The sequence below is a fragment of the Cebidichthys violaceus genome, unplaced genomic scaffold (assembly GCF_023349555.1).
Source record: "Cebidichthys violaceus isolate CVI_PGR_0920_01 unplaced genomic scaffold, fCebVio1.0.p SCAF_17, whole genome shotgun sequence".
NCBI lineage: Eukaryota > Metazoa > Chordata > Actinopteri > Perciformes > Stichaeidae > Cebidichthys > Cebidichthys violaceus.
In genome coordinates, this window is record NW_027176340.1 from 2,253,520 (window position 1) to 2,273,565 (window position 20,046).

At 44.1% G+C, this 20,046-nt stretch overlaps 3 protein-coding genes across 3 annotated transcripts; 2 read left to right on the forward strand and 1 right to left on the reverse strand.

Moving 5' to 3' along the window:
• Positions 1 to 107: 107 nt before the first annotated feature.
• On the forward strand, positions 108 to 3,720 carry bysl (bystin-like). The gene is made up of 7 exons (XM_068711980.1): positions 108 to 539; positions 943 to 1,102; positions 1,226 to 1,364; positions 1,456 to 1,589; positions 1,716 to 1,876; positions 2,707 to 2,809; positions 3,019 to 3,720. The coding sequence occupies exons 1-7, from the start codon at positions 263 to 265 to the stop codon at positions 3,371 to 3,373; spliced, it is 1,329 nt and encodes a 442-aa protein (XP_068568081.1). The 5' UTR covers positions 108 to 262; the 3' UTR covers positions 3,374 to 3,720.
• An 862-nt stretch (positions 3,721 to 4,582) lies between these two features.
• On the forward strand, positions 4,583 to 6,749 carry ccnd3 (cyclin D3). The gene is made up of 5 exons (XM_068712709.1): positions 4,583 to 4,798; positions 4,883 to 5,098; positions 5,317 to 5,479; positions 6,278 to 6,420; positions 6,531 to 6,749. The coding sequence occupies exons 1-5, from the start codon at positions 4,583 to 4,585 to the stop codon at positions 6,747 to 6,749; spliced, it is 957 nt and encodes a 318-aa protein (XP_068568810.1).
• Positions 6,750 to 7,123: 374 nt separating this feature from the next.
• Positions 7,124 to 17,794, reverse strand: nuak2 (NUAK family, SNF1-like kinase, 2). The gene is made up of 6 exons (XM_068711982.1): positions 17,106 to 17,794; positions 12,736 to 12,856; positions 12,044 to 12,195; positions 10,954 to 11,019; positions 10,346 to 10,598; positions 7,124 to 10,248 (listed from the first exon to the last, which is right to left on the reverse strand). The coding sequence occupies exons 1-6, from the start codon at positions 17,340 to 17,342 to the stop codon at positions 9,179 to 9,181; spliced, it is 1,899 nt and encodes a 632-aa protein (XP_068568083.1). The 5' UTR covers positions 17,343 to 17,794; the 3' UTR covers positions 7,124 to 9,178.
• Between the last annotated feature and the right edge of the window lie 2,252 nt (positions 17,795 to 20,046).

Below are 20,046 nucleotides of genomic sequence, written 5' to 3' on the forward strand. Positions count from 1 at the left end.
ATTATGCTGGGTATTCACAAACAGTGGACAACAAACGAGTTTAACGCTAATACAAACAGCAAACACGATTCTGAATTTTCTGCTCGGTTTCGACGTTACATGACGCGAACTACGTCACTTCCCCTCTGCGATGGACATCCGCACGTGTTGTTAAAGCGACTGTTTACAGTACTTATTAGTTATAGACCTCGGGTAGCGCCATAGCTCATGCCAACCGAACACACCGATAGCATCGCTACATCTTCTATCAAACCGCAGCGCGATGCCCAAAGTGAAGAAATCTAGAGGCGGAGGAGGAGGAGAGACGAGCGGAGGAGCGACGGCGATGGCGCTGGCTGACCAGATCCTGCAGGCGGACACGATGCGAGCCCGAGGCCGAGTGAAGAGCAGGGATAGCCGGGCGGAAGACGATGACAACTACGTGGACGAGCGTCTGTCTCGGAAGATCTTACAGCAGGCGCGAATTCAGCAAGATGAGCTTCAGACCGAATATGGCCTGGCACCAGAGAAGAAGAAGAAGACACCAGTCACTGTCCTCGGTAATGTCGGAGGTCTTGTCCTCCTCAATGTGAACTGCGTCCATGATGTTGTTGAAAGTCTATGAAGTTGTGTTTTACGTGAAATGCATTCAATTGAGAGACGTTTGGATGGAGTCTTCTGTGTCAGGACTTATCTACTCTATGTCTACATTTAAGCTCAATTTAAGTTAGTTTGTGAGTAATTTTGTAGTTTTACATGTTTAACATTAATTATACAAAAGTCACAATATATACTAACTGGAAGTGGAAGGAAGGAAACGTAAATAAATCAGGAATATTTGCTCCAAGGGAAGTATAGTGAACACGTCTGACGGTGTAAAGCTCCTTCAGATGATGGAGTGTGTATGTTAAACTGTACCGTGTAATCGTATCGACCATCTTTTGTCTCGTCGTAACATATCAGGGCCTGACACTCAGGGTGCGGACTCGGATGAGGAGTGGCCCGCTCTGGGATCGGCCGGTGCTGACGACGGCGGCGATGTCGTGTGTGACGCCGACGTCGTCGTTGACCCTGACGATGAGAAGGCCATGGAGATGTTCATGAATAAAAACCCTCCGATGAGGCAAGACGCAGCATAATCCTGCCTTTTTATTTTGAAACCGAAAACTGTTGAGTTTTGAATTTTTAACGAGAGCTCAGTTCTTGCTTTTAAAAGCGTCACTGTTGTTTTTCTCCTTCTTGGTAGACGGACCTTAGCTGACATCATCATGGAGAAGATTACAGAGAAGCAGACTGAGGTAGGCACAGTGATGTCGGAGGTGTCGGGGCGTCCGATGCCCCAACTTGACCCGAGGGTAACAGAAGTGTACAGAGGTGTCAATAAGGTGAGTTGCGTCCGTTGACTGAAAGTGAAAGTGTCTTATTTAGTGTAAAGATCTCCTAGTGATAGTTTACGTTTCTGTTCTTTTGCTTCAGGTTCTGTCTAAATACCGCAGCGGTAAATTGCCAAAGGCTTTTAAAATAGTCCCCGCACTGTCAAACTGGGAGCAGATTCTTTATCTGACCGAGCCTGAGACCTGGACGGCGGCTGCCATGTACCAAGCAACGAGGTGAGTCCCCCAGATGGTTTGTCTTCGGCTGAACACTGAGCAGGTTGTCTACATTTATAGTTCAACGCAGTACAGTGACGTGTTTTTCCTCCATGCCTTCTTTTTTCTTTTTTTTCTTCGTTGTAGGATCTTCTCGTCCAATCTGAAAGAGCGAATGGCTCAGAGGTTTTACAACTTGGTGCTGCTGCCCCGAGTACGGGATGATATCGCAGAGTACAAGCGACTCAACTTCCATCTGTACAGCGCTCTGAAGAAGGCCTTGTTCAAACCAGGAGCGTGGTTTAAAGGTGAGGGTAAATCAGATTACGTCCAGATTGATTCTTCATCAGCTGCAATGTGAAAGTGCCTGAAAGCTGCAGAGTGGTTTTTTTAACAATTTGTTAAGGACTGACTTCATCAGCGCCACTCTTCTAGTGAATAAAAGAGAGGATTTGACGGCTTGTTGCAAAGAAAGCAAATACGAGCTTTTCTGGGACGCGTCACATTTCTAATTTCGGCGCTAAATTTAGACCTTTTATTCTGAGGAACGCTCTGAGGATTGGTTTAGATTTGTGTCCACAGGGTCCATCGGTTCTGGAAGCTCAGACGTTAACAAACCTCAAATGATCCTTCATATGTCGAGCGTTCGTTTTGGTCAAATTTTCTTTAATCCTTCTTTTTGTGAACTCACTGTTTACAAACTGTCCCGGTTTAATGTCCCCCAAACGTCCCATGACACCGTATTTATAGAACCGCCAGTGTGAGACATGTCCACTAAGTGGCAGTGTTGCTCACAAATACACTGAACTGACCACAAGTGACTGGCATTTTCCATTCATTCTTGTTTTGTTTTGTCAGCTATATCCTAATTAGTCTGTTTCAGTTATTAAACACATTCTACAGTCATTCCCACACGTGTCAATCTAGACTGTGTGCTTTTGAATCAGAATAGTTTATTAGGTTTATTTTTGAAGGGGCCAAAGTATGAAAATACCTGAAAATAAAACAAACATGGATGACTTTGGATTGAAGCAGCTTAACTGCGGAGTAAAAGCCAGGTTTATCACTGCCTCTGCAGTTGTGAAAAGTACCAGAATCCCCCTTTTTTTTGATATATTTTGCTTCTTCTGTCACACAGGGATCCTGATTCCTCTGTGTGAGTCGGGGACATGTACTCTGAGGGAAGCCATCATCATCGGAAGCATTCTCACAAAGTGCTCCATCCCTGTGCTCCACTCCAGGTGATGATTCCACACACACACACACACACACACACACACACACACACACACACCCTTGCAGACAGATGTCAGCATCTCATCGTATGTAGGATTCAGCCAGGTGTCCTTTTGTTAATGCTTTATTTTGGTGGGTGTTGGCAAGATAATTACGGTTAAGGTTGCATAACATGGGAGGTTGCATAACGTGCAGAATTGTTCTCGTCTTTCAGCGCTGCGATGCTTAAGTTGGCAGAGATGGAGTACAACGGCGCCAACAGCATTTTCCTGCGCCTCTTGCTCGACAAGAAGTACGCCCTGCCTTTCCGTGTCCTAGATGCCTTGGTGGCTCACTTCCTGTCCTTCCGCAGCGAAAAGCGTGAGCTTCCTGTGCTGTGGCATCAGAGTCTACTCACCATGGCCCAGCGCTACAAGGCTGACCTGGCTTCCGAACAGAAGACGGCGCTGCTGGAGCTGCTCAAGATACAAACGCACCCGCAGATCTCCGCAGAGATTCGCAGAGAACTGCAAAATTCAGGGTCGAGGGATCTTGAAATTGGGCTCCCCGTTACGGTTGAGATGGACTGAGGATTTAGGTCTGGTCTGGCGCTTTCCTCCTCCTCCGATGCAAATGACTCGCGCCTTTCTTCTGCGTGATGAAAATTGGGTTAAATGTAACTTTGCTGTTCTTCCTGACCCTCGAAAGGACAGTTTCAAAGACGGCAGCGTCTCATTACAGTGTCTCAGGAGCCGTGATTCTGTCCCCTGCTTGGATGAGTTTGTACATTTAAAAAAAAAAAAAAAATATGCACATCAGTTGTGATGTAGTTGATGAAATTTCACATCTGGAATGTCTGAGCTCTTTTTCCTGCAGTTGGGAATACAAAGACTGGTATTTGTGTTTGTAATATAAAAACAACCGGAGTCCATTAAAAGTTGGTCGTGGAGAACGTGTTTCTTTCCATTTCATGTTGTCTTAACTGTTAAGGTGATGCACAATAGAGATGGTGACATACTTTATATGTGCAGCCTGGTTTCATAACCTCTCCATTACCTACCTGGTATCTTCATATCGGGAATAAAAATGGATACTGTTGGTATTTATTCTGGAACACATTTAGTCATCTCTGACCTGTCAATTTACATTTGTTGTGTTGGAATTGTATCACAAAACATATAAACTCATTCATTATCGAACACAAACAATATATAATATAATAGTAAAGGCAAAATAAGAAAAAAATAAAATAATTAAAGTTAATATTTTAAAGAATCTCCTAATGTGACAGTTCACCCAAATAAAACAAATATATATATATATATATTTCTTCTAGTGCTTTTTTTTAATCAGTATTTTTGGGTGAACCGTTCTTAAGACTGAAGAATTGTAAATGTGAAATTGGCCCTTTTTAAAAAAAAAAAAAAAAAAAAAAGTACTTAAAGACAATAAGTTACTGTTTAATTCAAATTCATTATTGTTAAAATGTAGTTGAGGTCGAGCAATGCTAAAGTAAATGTTCACCTTTAACTGATTGGGCCACAGACCCGGACCACGTTAGGCTCAGTGTTCATCTGTTTCTCATAGACCGGGATCAAATTTATCAAATTTGGTTTTAAAAAAATTAATCCAGCTCCCCAGTTCAGCCCGAATGCTGCTTTTAAAGGCCGCTTTTTAAAACGAGGTGTCACTTAGTGAACGTCCCGGGAGGGTTAGCATAGCGAGCTAACGGTAGCTAACTAACGTTAAATACCGGTTAACTGACGAAGCTTAACGCTCCCGTATTTAACTCGTGTCGAATGGATCTTTGTGGCTCCAGAGACGCACATGCCGGTGATACGGAGCGCGACGTGGTTCTCCGGGCGGGCAGCGACCAACCGGTGACCGGCGACCTCCGAACTCTGCGCAACCTCACGGCCTTAGAGAAGAGCTGCCGGGCGGCCCCACACTCTGACCCGGTCCAGACGGACGTCGAGCCTCACATGCGGAAGATGCTGACGATGTGGATGTTGCAGGTGTGCAAATAGAGTCAAACTGGAAAGTGCGAGTCATCTTCGTTGGCCTTTTTTTAAAAAAAGTACACGTGGCGTGTTTCCTAGGTGTGCGAGGAGCAGAGCTGTGAGGAGGAGGTGTTCCCGCTGGCGGTGCACTACCTGGACTGTTACCTGAGCAGCTCCGCGGTGGAGAAGTCCAACCTGCAGCTTCTAGGGTCTGTTTGCATGTTCCTGGCCTCCAAGATGAGAGAGACTGTCCACCTGACTGCCAGCAAGCTTTCTATCTATACAGACAACTCCATTTCTATCTCAGACATCCTGGTGACTCCATTTTTATTTTACTCTACATAAACCACACATTGTGTTTTGGATCCAATGATTGGATCGTACCTACATGTACAACTCATTTCACTGTCCCCCCCCCTTCAGATAGACATAGCTTTAATGGTTTATAATTCAACGTTTTAATGCACAGGCCTTTTGATGGCAGGGTGTGTTAAAGGGATGTGTGTGTGTGTGTGTGTGTGTGTGTGTTGCAGCACTGGGAGGTGGCCGTGGTTTCCAGGTTAGACTGGTGTCTGGCCTCTGTGGTGCCCTCTGACTTCCTGGAGCCGGTGCTCCACGCTCTCCCCTCGGTTCGGCCCCAGCACCTCCCTAACATGCGCAGGCATGTCCACACCTATATCGCTCTGGCAGCCACTGGTAAGTGACATCACTGGGTTACCAGAAAATAAATAAAGACGATACGCATTGGCAATGGATACAGATATAAAACCATTTTTTTCCCCCCCTTGTGTTAAATGATTTCTGAGCTCGATTGTAAAGCTGTTTTATTCCTCCAGTGCGGTCAAAGCAGCTGTTTTACGTCCCTCGTTTAGTGAGCGTTATAAACGTGACGGCGGAGTTAAACCACTTTCCACACAATGAACGCAAAGCTTTGATTGCGATGTGTCAGCGGTTCACTTTGGAGACGGAGAGCCGAGTTTGTGTAATCCCTGTATTGTCTGCTGTTGTGAATAGACCTCAGCTGGCTGATTTCCCACGAATCTCTGTGCTGCTGCTGCTGCTGCTGCTGCCGCCCGGGGCGACGGGGTCACGAGGAGACGGTCGGTTTTGTGGCCGTTTTAGACACACTTGTGACGTCACAGGCCCGTAAAAAAAAAAGCTGAGACAATTCCGAGGCTTCCGCCATTGTAGCACATTCAAAAAGGTGTCTTTGAGTGTGGATTGAATGTCTGACATTGTGTCCTAACGCGTCTCCTTCTACACACCAATCAGGTTTTTTGGGGAAACGTCTGCTGTTGAGTACGAGCTTTAGTCCATCAGGGTGTGTCTGCAGTGGTGGAATCCATTTCATTGTCTACATCTAACCCTTCACTGACTTTCCTCACTGCTGCAGTAGGCTACAGATACTTTTAAGTGAACTGCAAGTGGAAATATGGCACTGAATATGATTCTTTCGCTATTTTCGAGGAAGTGATCTTCGTCTCTTATCGTCAGAATGCAGGTTTTCAGCGTTCTTGCCCTCCACCGTTGCGTGTGCCTGCGTCGGCCTCGCCACACGGAGGCTACAGTTAGCGGACGCTGCCGTCGCCTCGGATTCGGTGATGCCGTTTTTGGCCAACCTATTGGTCATTGATCTGGTAAGGTTAACGTTTAACTCCCACGTCGTATATCAAGAGTCCAGAGTCCGTCCGTCACCCCGCCGATGAACTCACGGTTGTTCCCCCCCCCCCTCCCCTCCTGAAACCAGAGCTCGGTCCTCCTCTGCTATGACCAGCTAGGGAGCGTGTTGGCGCTCAGCCTGCCCTCTCGGTTCCAGGCCGGCGTTCGCGGAGGATCCGGAGCACACGGCTCAGAGGTCGGCTACAGCCCTGCTCGCTCTCAGGAGGTTTCAGTCACACCAGTGACGCCGCCCCAGGAATTCAAGCATAATAAAAACAACACACTCCTCCCTGACTTTAATGGCTGAATAATACATTTACAGCCGTGAAACAAGAACAATGCCATCGCTCCTTAATCCTAATTGTTCTTGGCAAGTTGATTCTTTTGGAGATCCCTCCGTGACATGCAGAGCTACTACAGTTTAAGATTAGTTTTAAATGTTATGCCAGGCAGCTTTGAAAGATGGAATACATTCACTTTTATATTGACAGTTGAATTAAACTGAATCCTAATATCAATGTTTGCACATTTTAAATGTTACATATTCATATGTATATATTATATCTGGACAGATGTTTCTGCAGTCTCAACACCTTAATGAATTCCCTTGTGGCTGTAAACCAGTACTGTTAAAAGACATTAAGTATCTGTATGAAGGTCACTGATGACATGAGTCAGCACTTGAGTTCTCTGCAAGTTTTTTTTTATTTATTTTTTTATTGATTTCCTCATCCCAGTCACAACAGCATGGCAGATCACACAGTCCTGTAAATAACAAGCCCAGTAACTTTGGCAAACATGGTTTTTGATGCCGTTAAAGAAAAAATAAAATAAAAATATGATCAGAGTCTGCAAACATGCAACTTCTGGGACACATGGGAGAGAGAGAGAAACCGGGATAAAATGCACTTTATGATGTACGCACACACACACACACACACACACACACACACACACACACACACACACACACACACACACACACACACACACACACACACACACACACACACACACACACACACACACACACACACACACACACACACACACGTAGAGCCCTCTTCCTCCATCACACTGGAATAATAAGTCAGTTTTCTGTGACGGATGACAAACGGATGACAAACGGATGACAAGAACGTTCAGTTGGAATCAGACAATTCAACGTTTACTTTTGTGTAAATTCCTGATAAGAAAAAATGACCATAAATACCTGAAAAAAACCATCATTTTTGATGTTCTACTTTAATGCCAGCATGCGATAACTCCAGTGTGCAGCATGACATTTCATCCAGAAACAGATGTCTCTTGGTTACCAGTAGGCATTTCATAGAAACCAGATATCTTGTACAACATAATGACCATCATTAGCCTGCATGAGTCATTATTTTACTTTTAAACCTGATATTTAAGCTCTTTTTTTTGCCGTTTAAAAAAAGGTCACCAGGATAAACCTCGGTACTTTTTTTTAACAGTTAAACAGCTGAACTTTTATTCTAGCTTTGTGAAATACTGTTCCACCTCAGGTGTCCAGATATTTTAAATTAAAAAAAAAAAGTTCAATACACTTGAGCTGCATGACAGATCTTGAAAAATTCAGTACAAAAAGGTGACATCATACACAAACACCTCACTGTTTTACAAATGATAATTTTTTTGACCTTCAATAAAGCCTCGTGAGCCCCGCCTTACACATGCGCACGCGCGCGCGCACACACACACACACACACACACACACACACACACACACACACACACACACACACACACACACACACACACACACACACACACACACACACACACACACACACACACACACACACCTGTCCATTGTGTTAGCTCAGGCTCCTGAGCAAAAAGCAGGTTCTACTGGTTCCACTCGATGTGGAATTGTTTAGATGTCGTGATTGTTATTCAAGTCATAATCCAAAATTAGAACGAGTCAAGTGAGAGAAAAACGAAATGCTCTTTAGAGCTGAAGTCCCTGTTACAGACAAACATCTTGGCACTTTTTTGCTGTCGCTTTAAATAAAGAAACAAAAGAAAACCCTCCAATGACAGTAGCAAACCTACTCTTTGGTATCCACGAAATGTCATTTTCCCCACATCCTGAAGCACAGCCACAGCTGTAGTAGACCCCCTCCTAACGCTGAACCTCCTACTTAAATATGAAACATTGACAGACGATCAGCTCCAATCCTAAAGAGCTGTCGAGTCATAAACTCCTCATCAAACTGTCCCGTCGACAATTAAAAAGACACCGACTTTGTGAAGCGTTGTTCAAAACAAAAAAGTTCAACAAACTTTAACTTTTTCGACATTTGGTTTCCGAGTAACTTTTTGCTGTAACTGCACTTTTGATAATAAGCTCTTCTTATGTTGAAAATGTAGAGCTCCTGATTGGCCGACAGCAGCTCTCTTCTCCTGAGGATCTTTGAAATGGACATTTTAAAAAAAACTGCAGCATCGTATTTGTAAAAACACCGTCAGCCTGTTTTACTCATTCAGATTACAAGCGATTCATAAAGACACTTATCACCATCTCAAATACAATCGTTAAACAAGAAGCCTCCTGCCCTTTTTTTTTTTTTTTGGTACTGTGCAGCTCCTGAAGTTTGCCAAAAAGTATTATCACAACAGTGTGCTTGTGAGGTCACATAATGCACTTTGGCGAACATGTCTTCAGTAGTTTAGCAGTCTTTAGTCAGTGTCCTTCACCAATAAAACGGGTCTTCAGCTTGTTGCAGAGCCTCGTATAACCGCGGCTTGTTTGTAAGCCTCCGTTACGTTATCACAGTCTGTGAGAGAGAAGGCGCTGTCGGCCACTCCAGACCTGTAGCAGGTCCAGGCCCTCGGCAACCTGTCCCCAAGGATCCCGTCTTCGGTGATGTCCAGCAGGTTGTCGGCAGACACGCATCCTCTCATGCTGGACTTGGCCGGTTTATCCATCTGCGCCGGAAGTCCTACGCGGTCAGGCAGATCCAGCTGGTCAAAGGACTCGGAAGACAGGATGCTGTCCTCGCTGGTGGCCCCGCTCGGTCTCGAGCGGACGCCTCCGCAGGGTAAAGAAGCCGCCAGCTGGTCCAGAGAGCCGAACTCCTGCAGCCTATCCGAGGAGAACTTCCCATTGCGCTTCAAGATGCCTTTCCTGTGAGTTGGCGCTGAAGGGCACTCGTTCGTTTGTGGAGCCCAGCCGGAGTCGCTGCTCTCGGGAGAGGAGGAGTAGTAGCCCGACTCCTGCTCCGTCCGCTTCTTCAGGATTCCTTTGCGAGGCGCGGCGGAAGGCGCATCGTCTGGTGCAGACAAACCAAAACTGTTCTGTGGCTCCACTGAACCCGCAGCAGGGACTTCACCCATCGCCTTCTGTTTCACACTGTTGCGTCTCTTTAGGATCCCCTTCGAGGGGCTACTGTCGGCGCTTACTTCGTGAACGGTCTGGGAGACGTTGTTTTCCTTTTGCGACCTCCGCAGGGACCGCTGCCGGACCACATCCCCTCCTCCTCCTCCTCCTCCTCCTCCGCCGCCGCTGCCCTGCGAGCGCAGCAGGCAGCGCATCTTCGAGCCGTTCTCCAGTAAAGGCCTGGACGTACGGCGCAGCCAACTACCAACAAGGGCCAGCCCGGCGGGATGCGACGTCGACGGAGACGCCGGCGAAGCGGTCGGCTCCGCTGGACTGCTCTTCGTCTCGGCCAGCAGCGGCTGCGGGTAGCCCCAGTTGAGCCACCAGTGTCCTGCGATCTCCTCTATTGTGGCTCTGCGCTCAGGATTCACCATCAGCATCCAGCGGATAAGCCCACATGCGTCTGAGAGAGCAGTAGAGAAACAAAAACGCCATTACATTTTGACATTGGTGCGAAACTAAATAAATGTGTCAAAGAGTAGTCGAGCCGAGAGACTCACCAGAGGGATTGATGGGTTTACGATAGTTCCCCGTGCTTATCTGTTGGACCAACGCCTTGTGGTTGTTTCCGTCAAATGGCATGGTACCATGGACCATGGTGTACAACAGCACACCGAGAGACCAAGTGTCCACCTCCGGCCCGCGGTACGGCCGTCCGTTGACGATCTCTGGGGACGCGTACAGAGGACTTCCGCAGAAGGTTTGGAGGTACTCGTCGCCGTGGAAGAGGTTCGACAGCCCGAAGTCTGCGATCTGCAAGAACGGGAAGTGGGAGTCAAGTTGAGCAACAGTCAGATCTGTTGCAGCATCAGCATCATCATCATCATCATCATCATCATCATCAGACTACTGCAGGAATAAACCCTCAAAAGATTCCATTAATGCGTCACTATAAGTCACTGATTATTTATAGATTTCATAGTGAATCACTTTTCACAAGATCTTGAAGCAATGACATCTGTCAAATATTACATTATTATTATTATTTTGAATTACCTTTGAAGGAACCACCATTTGCTGTCATTTATAATCCAAACCATACATATATCGAATAACCTAAAACTGTGTGTGTGTGTGTGTGTGTGTGTGTGTGTGTGTGTCGGCATACCTTCACATTGCCTTTGCCATCTAGTAAAATATTTTCCAGTTTCAGGTCCCGGTGTACTATTCCATTCTGACAGGGGGAGAGAAAAAAAAAAATATATAAATATACATACATGTTATTAAGCATAACAATATTTTACACCCAGGCCATTACACATCGGTTTTCTGGAGGCGGTCTCTGTGTTATATAAAAGGATTAGTCTCTACTGGGTCAGAACACATTCTTTTCCGAGTGAAGCTGTTGTTTCTAGTACGTCAGCGATGCCTCATTGTCCTCCTCTCTGTAGGGGGGCATGCCTTTCACTCAGGCACAGTTTGAATGAGTTTTGCTTTCAAATATGCAGATCAACTATTACGAATGGCCACCGCTTGAAGCAACGGATGCATTCATTGTTACGATGTAGTCATGAAGAAATTCTTTAAATTTAGAATTCATCGCTGCACCATACAATCACCAATTTAAAAAAAAAAAAAAAAGAAAAAAGGGTTTCGATGGCCTTTTTCCTGACTGCTTTCAACGTGGAAAATTAAATATTTAACGAGACGTCAGCACCCAATAAAACAGATGGCTGACACAGAACATGGCAGGGCAGTTCACTCTGTAAACACAGTGCAGCAAACATGTATGAAGGCTCTGCACAGCGCTGAACGACAACACTAAAGCCTAGTGTGCTGTAAATGTAATTACACAGCAACCAACGACTGCTCGTGTGCACGTGTGTGTGTGTGTGTGTGTGTGTGTGTGTGTGTGTGTGTGTGTGTGTGTAGAGCCCTTCTATTCCATCACACCCTCATTAAGAGTGTGTGTGTGTGTGTGTGTGTGTGTGTGTGTGTGTGTTTGTTGGGACGGCTGGCTTTTAGCCCCGACGCTAGCTCTCCACAGACCCAACTGTTCATTTCCCCCTGCATCGTTCTCACAGCCTCCCTGTTCAGACCAGCCTCGGCTCACAGTGAATAATGACCGTTATGTAACTTTGGGGGGTGTCCGAGTGGAGCTCTGCGTCGTTAAGCCTCGACGTAGCAGCCAATGCGTGAAGAGGGCCGAGGTGCTCTACCGCAAGCTACAATAAACAACTTGAGACGGACGGCCTCACCTGGTGGCAGTAGTGCACCGCCGACACGATTTGTCTGAAGAAGTGCCTGGCCTCCCGTTCGGAGATGTTCCTCTTGTCACAGACGTAGTCGTACAGGTCCCCCCGGCTGGCGTACTCCATCACAATCACAATTTTGTCCTTGTTCTCAAACACTGCAAGATCAAAAAAAAAAAAAAAACATGACAACTTTTATTAAAAAAAAGGTTTCAAATCAAACTCCAAATGGAACTGAATTAGATTACTTCTGCAGTGCCAACACACATATGTCCCGTGTTTTAATTAAGACCGTTTCTGCATTGAAAACCCATCACAGATCTTCCTGTGCGACCCCTAGTCCGCTCTGATTAGGACAAACGGGGCCCCATGATGACCGTATTGCAAACATGCACTGAGGTGGACAAACAGTGAGCGATGACCATCTCATCAGGCGTGAGGAACACTGGAAGACACAAGAGCCCTGCACATCTCTCTGTCAGCGCTTATGTAACATAACATCGTTCTTCGGCACAAAAGACTTGCGTGACCGAACTCTGAATCTCCAAACAAGAGACCGATTGAGTCGTCTCTCTGTCCAGGTGTCACGTTTCTCTTTGCATGTAGGAGACTGAGTCGGCTCCGAAAGGCAAGCGATGAAACTAAAATCTGAACGCACAAAAAAAAAAAAAAAAAACACAACATTTTGAATACCGTACCTTCATATATGGTGATGATGTGCGGATGGCAGAGCGACGACATGATCTCAATTTCTCTGCGAATATGAACCAGGTCTTGCTCATCCTTTATCTTCTCCTTTCTGATCGACTTTATGGCAACCTAGAAGAAAAAAAAAAAATTATAATTTCACTTTCAGAAAAATGTATTCCTTCCCTCTGAAGCTCATCCTCTTGTGAGAGAGAAATCTATCGTCTGCTGTAAAGAAATCTATTGTCTGCTGTAAAGAAATCTATTGTCTGCTGTAAAGAAATCTATTGTCTGCTGTAAGGAAATCTATTGTCTGCTGTAAAGGAATCTATCGTCTGCTGTAAAGAAATCTATTGTCTGCTGTAAAGAAATCAATCGACTGTTGTAAAGAAATCTATTGTCTGCTGTAAAGAAATCTATCGTCTGCTGTAAAGAAATCAATCGTCTGTTGTAAAGAAATCTATTGTCTGTTGTAAAGAAATCTATTGTCTGCTGTAAAGGAATCTATCGTCTGCTGTAAAGGAATCTATCGTCTGCTGTAAAGAAATCTATTGTCTGCTGTAAAGAAATCAATCGACTGTTGTAAAGAAATCTATTGTCTGCTGTAAAGAAATCTGTTGTCTGCTGTAAAGAAATCAATCGTCTGTTGTAAAGAAATCTATTGTCTGTTGTAAAGAAATCTATTGTCTGCTGTAAAGGAATCTATCGTCTGCTGTAAAGAAATCTATTGTCTGCTGTAAAGAAATCTATTGTCTGCTGTAAAGAAATCTATTGTCTGCTGTAAAGAAATCTATCGTCTGCTGTAAAGAAATCTATCGTCTGCTGTAAAGGAATCTATCGTCTGCTGTAAAGAAATCTATTGTCTGCTGTAAAGAAATCTGTTGTCTGCTGTAAAGAAATCAATCGTCTGTTGTAAAGAAATCTATTGTCTGTTGTAAAGAAATCTATTGTCTGCTGTAAAGGAATCTATCGTCTGCTGTAAAGAAATCTATCGTCTGCTGTAAAGAAATCTATTGTCTGCTGTAAAGAAATCTATCGTCTGCTGTAAAGAAATCTATCGTCTGCTGTAAAGAAATCTATCGTCTGCTGTAAAGAAATCAATCGTCTGTTGTAAAGAAATCTATTGTCTGCTGTAAAGGAATCTATTGTCTGCTGTAAAGAAATCTATCGTCTGCTGTAAAGAAATCTATTGTCTGCTGTAAAGGAATTGTCTGCTGATTTGTGGAATAAGGACATTTACATCTGAATAGTATCCGTTTGGGATTTATCACATAGAAGCTTTGGACTGAAGTCTTTATGTCTTTGTTGCGTTTGTCTAGGAGAAGCTCGGATGCCTGAGATTCCTCTGTGCACCGAGTGCGTCATCAGTCTACCCCTAGTTGAAGGGTGTCATGAGGCCCCCGACGGGCACGAGGTGCCGGGGCGTCCTCGTTTCCTCTCCCTTTCTGACCCTCGAGGCTACAGACACAGGGGGAAGTGAGCAAAGTGGCGACCCGTCATATCGGTTTCAACACACAACCGTCTCCCGTCATGAGTCAGCGTCTGGCCTCGGGGCTCCTCTGGGTCACTCCACACAGAACCCTTATCCTGATTCTGGGAACTGTGGCTTCCTGCGTTTGTTTGCATATCTGTCAGACGGGCTGAACTCACACTCATGATGACTTCACACCCATGTGTGGTGATCTGTTGGTGTGTGTGTGTGTGGCCTTTTTACTCAATAGACACCGAGGTTGAAATATTTGATGTTTAACACAGAGTTCCACTTTCCGGTGTTACTGTTCCATAGCTCCCTGAACCAACTGACTTATACGTGACCCGTTAGGAGAGAAAAGCAAAAAGAAGTAAATGTGTGTCTACACATGTGACTTTACATTTCACAAAAATAACACGATATACCTTAAATTACCAAACGTACGTCAATAACGTTAACTTAAATGACCAAATAACGTCAGGTTAACTAATTGGATATTTCCCACTATTCCCCAAACTACTAGTTAGCTTTGAAACATGCATACTGTACATACTTGTATATTAAATACCTACATTTACAAAGGATTAGCAGTTATGTTTATAATGTGTTGACCCTCCAAAGCGTTTATGTTTACCGGTTTGATATCTTCTTATTTACATAGTTGATTGCTTTTGATTGGACAGCGCCACAGATTAGAGCTTAAAGAATGAACTGATTGACAGAAAATGAATTTGCAACTATTAAATATAAATCATTTAAAACATTTTTTTTTTTCCCAAGGAAAAGTGCCAAACATTTCTTAGCTCAAGGTTTTCTTTGCTTCTGAGGCGTTTATTATTATTATTGGCCTTTGTGATAATAAATGTATTATCTATCAGCTTTGAATTTGTGTGTTTTTTTGTTGTTGTTTTTTTAAATATCTTATAGAAAAAAAAAAAGATTTGTTGATCAAGATAAATAAAGTAATGGCTTTGTGAAGAGCTGGTTGTGGCTACACCATGCATGTCAATGTGCGGTCTGCCCTACAGTCAGTGTGTGCTGAAACCACCCTCATTAATGATGTCATCAAAACACATGCATGTCGATAATGAGAACAGCTGTAGAGCCATAACGCACGCAAGATGAAGCCACCCTTTGTGTTGTTGGGTCACTCCCCGTGTCAAATGACATCTCTTGGTCCATTGTGTTGTCAACTCTAACAGGTAGGTTTCTCCCCTTTCCATTGTACGCCAACCGCTGGTTGAGCTGAACCGAATTCATAAACGTCCATTTGGGCCGATCAGTACTTTGACACGTTTAACGTGGGGGTTTTGAGGGACGGCGACCAAGAAGACGTCTGCGGGGAGGACATTCAGACGGCAGCTCTTCTCCTGTAAAAGCAGAGTGTAGCAGCAGAGCAGAGGTGGGTGGACGACAAGGCTGAACTCGTTTCACTGCCTGTTTACTGCAGGTACGGAAGGGGAGTTCCTGAATAACTTCCATTCACTTTCACTCATGACATCTATGATCTAAGAGCCTTTCCGATAAACACGACTGCCGACAAAAAAAGGGAGTTCACATCTAGGCCAAGTATCTGTGTTTTTGTTTTTTTTGATGAGTCACCATTTCTGAAGGCATCTACCCGCAGCAGCAATACAAATGCAGTTACACTCTGGGTGTGCCTTTTTGTTTTTGACAACAGGCCTATAATTTCTTGATTGAATGTTGAATAAATTACGTTATGGAAACAAAAAAAAGATCTAGCAGAAAGCTAATTATCAGGTTGAAGAACACGATTTGTAATATGTAGACGAACACTCAGTCAGTCAGTAGGTCAGACTTGGTAAACTGAGTGCAGTCTAATGCAGAGGAGGCAGAGGGTTTCGTTACTGTTGAAACCGCTTTAGAAAGTTATCGATTCAACTTTATGGCCGTTTCATAGGCTGTAGTTTATGGTGCAGTTAAATTATATTGCATTATGCTGACATGCTTCTGCCATTTAGTCTACCGGCATTCATATAAACTGGTGCATCGTCCATATGTGGTCGTTTAAGAACATAACCTCTGTGCTCCGGTTTAGTTTAGAGACCTCCCGTTTCCCCTAAGGTCACAGGGAACAGGAATCGGTTTCCCCCCTCTCTCTCCACCCAGAGAAGGAAAGTTCCCTAACTTTCCTGTTTTAAACTTCCTGCTGGGATAAAGCATCACAGGCTTTCCAAAGAAACACCTCCGCTTACTTCCTTTTAAGCAAAACGGAGGTGACTGCGTAAAAACGTTACAGCAATCAATGTAGGCTTCAGTCTCTGTGGGATGATCTCACATAAACATTGATTTAGTTGCCCAATGATCTACTTTCAAATGCACCACAAATAACGTGTTAAGATATTAGGTCTGCCACAGACACGGGAGGCCACCGTGGGTAACTGGTGCCACGGTGTGCAAGTACTATATGACCAGATAAGTGTTGTATTTAAAATTTAATTTAGTTTACACAGAGGAGTCGTGTACTTTCCAACCCCGTTAGCAAACAAAGTGACACACACGCGCACAGAGACAGGTGGTGAGAATAAAATGCTCAGATTACTATGCAAGGCATTAAAAACAGCTTATTCAGCTGATTTTGTTTTATTCTACCAAAATACACAGACTGGACGCAATGTTGAATAAGAGCAACCTACAACAAGCAGTGATGTCTAACGTATGCTGGTGCGTCAACAGACACACTGACCCTTACAGGGACACATGTGAGGCCCCCTAATAAAAGCCCGTACCTGTGTGCAGACAGCACGTCTTCTAAAAATAGCGCTCTATCTCTAAAACAACAGGCGACCGATAGGACAGCGGAGCCAACACAGACGTGGACACCGTCGATCAAGGCATTACAAATAAAATAAAAATAAGTGATACAATAATGTTAATATCGGTGCTTACCATTCGGCCGGATCTTTCCTTGGCCTTCTTCACTTTGCCATAGGTTCCTTTCCCGAGGGTCTCCAGAAACTCGTACCTGTGCTTCAGGTTGTGTTTGTGGTGGTGCCTCTTCACGGCTTGTCTCTTGACGGTCACCTGGGACGGAGCTCTCCCAGCAGGAGGGTGTTCACCCGGTGAAACTGCCCCAGCAGACGGCCAGCGGGTCGACGAAAGACGGGCGTCATGTAAGCTCTCCATCCCGATACAACGTTGTTGTCTTCTACTTTTTCTTTTTCTTTTTTTTTGGCGTGTTTTTCTCACGCAGATAAAAGTGCATTCCTCCGCGCGGAGCTCTGCTGTTGTTGGAGCAAGTTGCTGCCCAAAAAAAAAAAGTGCTCAGGTACAATTCAGAGAAACATGCAAATGAGCGGACTCCATGCTACATCTAAACGTGCCCGACAGGAACGCTAAAGTGTGTCTGTGGCGCTGAGACCTTCCAGCAGCAGGTACACAGCGTGCTGCGACAACAGCTCCGCGCTCCGCCTGCAGCCGGACACGTCAAATAGTCGAGGGGCGTTCCAGGTGCACGGAGGAGCGTTTGATTTGTGACACCAGACGGCGCCGGAAAGCGCAAGAGCATATTGAGGTCAATCTGTCGTATTGTTACTTTTAGATTTTTTTTTCATTTACATGTTTTCTAGCCTCCAAGTTAAACCCTATTTGTAGTTGAACGGTGGGTCAAAGTGGTGTGTTATTAACAGTAATAGTAGCAGCAGACTGCGACATTAACAACAGTAGTGGTTTAAGGCGCGTAGCTATATTAACTAGTACTTGTATTAGAAGGTTAGTGGTATTTAGAAGTCGGTTAGCCAAGTTAGAACACACAATGCAGATCTCAGCTTTTGTTTTGTGTGACTGTTGTTACAACCGGTGTGCACGGCTACATACAACAAGCGCACCACAACATGAAGTGTGGGGCAAATGTATTTTATAGAGCCTTGCAATATGTAGCCTTATGATGTTACTGCAATTTAGTAACCTACACCAATGCACGGTGTTTAGAGATTAGAGGTACTTGTGCTTTACTTGAGTACATCCATTTTTACTTACTAAATACTACTTTTTACTCCACTACATTCATTTGACAGCTTTAGTTACTAGTTACTTTACAGGTTCATTTTTACATGCAACACGTATGAGCCTGTAATATATGACGCAATCAATTTAGAGAAACAAATAAATAGAAAACAAATAGATACAAAATCAAACTACCCAAAAGTAGTCCTATATGAAATTACACATGAATGCATCGGTGCTAACAATGGAATAAATAATATTATAACATTGTTTGTTATAACATTATAACATCAAAGGAGAATTCATTTGCATTGTGAGTACTTTTACTTTTACACTTTAAGTTAGGTACTTCTACTTAAGAGACATTGTTAATGCAGGACTTTTACTTATAACGGAGTATTTTTAAATTGTAGTATTGCTACTTTTACTTGGCTAAGTAAAAGATCCCCCACTATATATAACATATAATATCAGTAAACCAAATAACAGACACCTATACTATTGACATCAATGATATCAAGTTGTTGATCGTTTTGATATAGTGAATGCACTTATTGATAATTGAACGTTTGACAAACTTTATTGAATTTCTGGAGCCTTTTTCCTGAATTAGGAATTCAATCGCCCCAAGTTCTCCCACACAACTTCCTTTCTCCGTTCTCTACACCGGCTCCCTGTAAGAGCTCGCATCCAGTTTAAGACTCTGGTGCTAGCCTACAGGGCAGTGAAAGGAACAGCTCCTTCCTATCTCCAGGCCACGGTCAAGCCTCACACCCCCGCCCGACTACTTCGCTCTGCTGCCTCGGGGCGATCGGTCGCCCCGTCGCTCAGAGGTCCTGGCGGCCGATCGACCCGGTCACGGCTGTTTTCTGTCCTGGCCCCACAGTGGTGGAATGAACTTCCCACTGACGTCAGGACAGCAGAGTCGCTGCCCATCTTTCCGCGCAGGCTGAAAACCCACCTCTTCAGGAAGTGCTACCCTGAGCCTTCCACTCACCACTTATTGTATTCGTATTACTTATAGCACTAACTGTTTTTCTTGTTTCTGTACTTTGGCTCTGAGTTATGCTCTGCTTCATGCTCTTAGACGCTTGTTTAAAGGAAATGTACTTATGACTTCTGGTGACTAGTAGTTCTTTTGATTACCAATGTTGAATGCACTTATTGTAAGTCGCTTTGGATAAAAGCGTCTGCTAAACGACTGTAATGTAATGTAATGTAATTATCTACTTGAAGAAAATACTGATTAATGAGCTGGAGTTTCCTTCTCCAACCTAACCTACAGTATAATTGTAATTTAGTTTACACAGAGGGCAAACTCCCTGTTAACAAACAGAGCATTATCCACATGTTTGTTGCCGGTCAGAATAACATGCTTAGATTAATTTATGGCCTATGGGTTGTAGAGAAAATGCATTTCAAAACCTAGCTGACTTCATGGAGCTAGAATATGTGTTTTAGCTTTTCAACCATTAGTCCAACTTGACCTAAATAGGCAGTCTAGTGAACTGAGAGAAATACATTTTAGAAAAGAGCAAGAGGTTGTTGATATTAGTGTCGTTTCAAATGTAGGCCACTAGAGATCAGCATGTAGTCACCAACTGGATGTGGGCCGGCAGAAATCCTGAAACAGCCAGCGTGGAGCTTTAAAGTGGATACTGATAATGAGAATGTTCTTGTGTGATCAGCGTTTAACAGCCTGTATGTAGACTGTAATATTAGTTCAGACGATTTAGAAAAAAATAGTACCTAGGCTGGGAGAAAAATATAAAATCAAAGACTATTAAAAAGTAAACCACTAATTTAAGGTGTTGTTTATGTAATTACGTAGATCTACCAGTAGAGGGGGCTCATTAGTCGTGTGGAGTCCTGTGCCCCAAAATGG

What these genes read in the sequence shown, in the direction of transcription:
- ccnd3 (XM_068712709.1), top strand. Translation starts at nt 4,583, where the DNA reads ATGGATCTTTGTGGCTCCAGAGACGCACATGCCGGTGATACGGAGCGC. An exon ending in TGACGATGTGGATGTTGCAG is followed by an intron (nt 4,799 to 4,882) that starts GTGTGCAAATAG and finishes CGTGTTTCCTAG; the next exon opens with GTGTGCGAGGAGCAGAGCTG. An exon ending in ACCTATTGGTCATTGATCTG is followed by an intron (nt 6,421 to 6,530) that starts GTAAGGTTAACG and finishes TCCTGAAACCAG; the next exon opens with AGCTCGGTCCTCCTCTGCTA.
- nuak2 (XM_068711982.1), bottom strand. Translation starts at nt 17,342, where the DNA reads ATGGAGAGCTTACATGACGCCCGTCTTTCGTCGACCCGCTGGCCGTCT. An exon ending in CGGTGCACTACTGCCACCAG is followed by an intron (nt 11,020 to 12,043) that starts GTGAGGCCGTCC and finishes TCCCCCTGTCAG; the next exon opens with AATGGAATAGTACACCGGGA. An exon ending in ATGGCAAAGGCAATGTGAAG is followed by an intron (nt 10,599 to 10,953) that starts GTATGCCGACAC and finishes CCGTTCTTGCAG; the next exon opens with ATCGCAGACTTCGGGCTGTC.
- bysl (XM_068711980.1), top strand. Translation starts at nt 263, where the DNA reads ATGCCCAAAGTGAAGAAATCTAGAGGCGGAGGAGGAGGAGAGACGAGC. An exon ending in GCCATGTACCAAGCAACGAG is followed by an intron (nt 1,590 to 1,715) that starts GTGAGTCCCCCA and finishes TCTTCGTTGTAG; the next exon opens with GATCTTCTCGTCCAATCTGA. An exon ending in ATCCCTGTGCTCCACTCCAG is followed by an intron (nt 2,810 to 3,018) that starts GTGATGATTCCA and finishes CTCGTCTTTCAG; the next exon opens with CGCTGCGATGCTTAAGTTGG.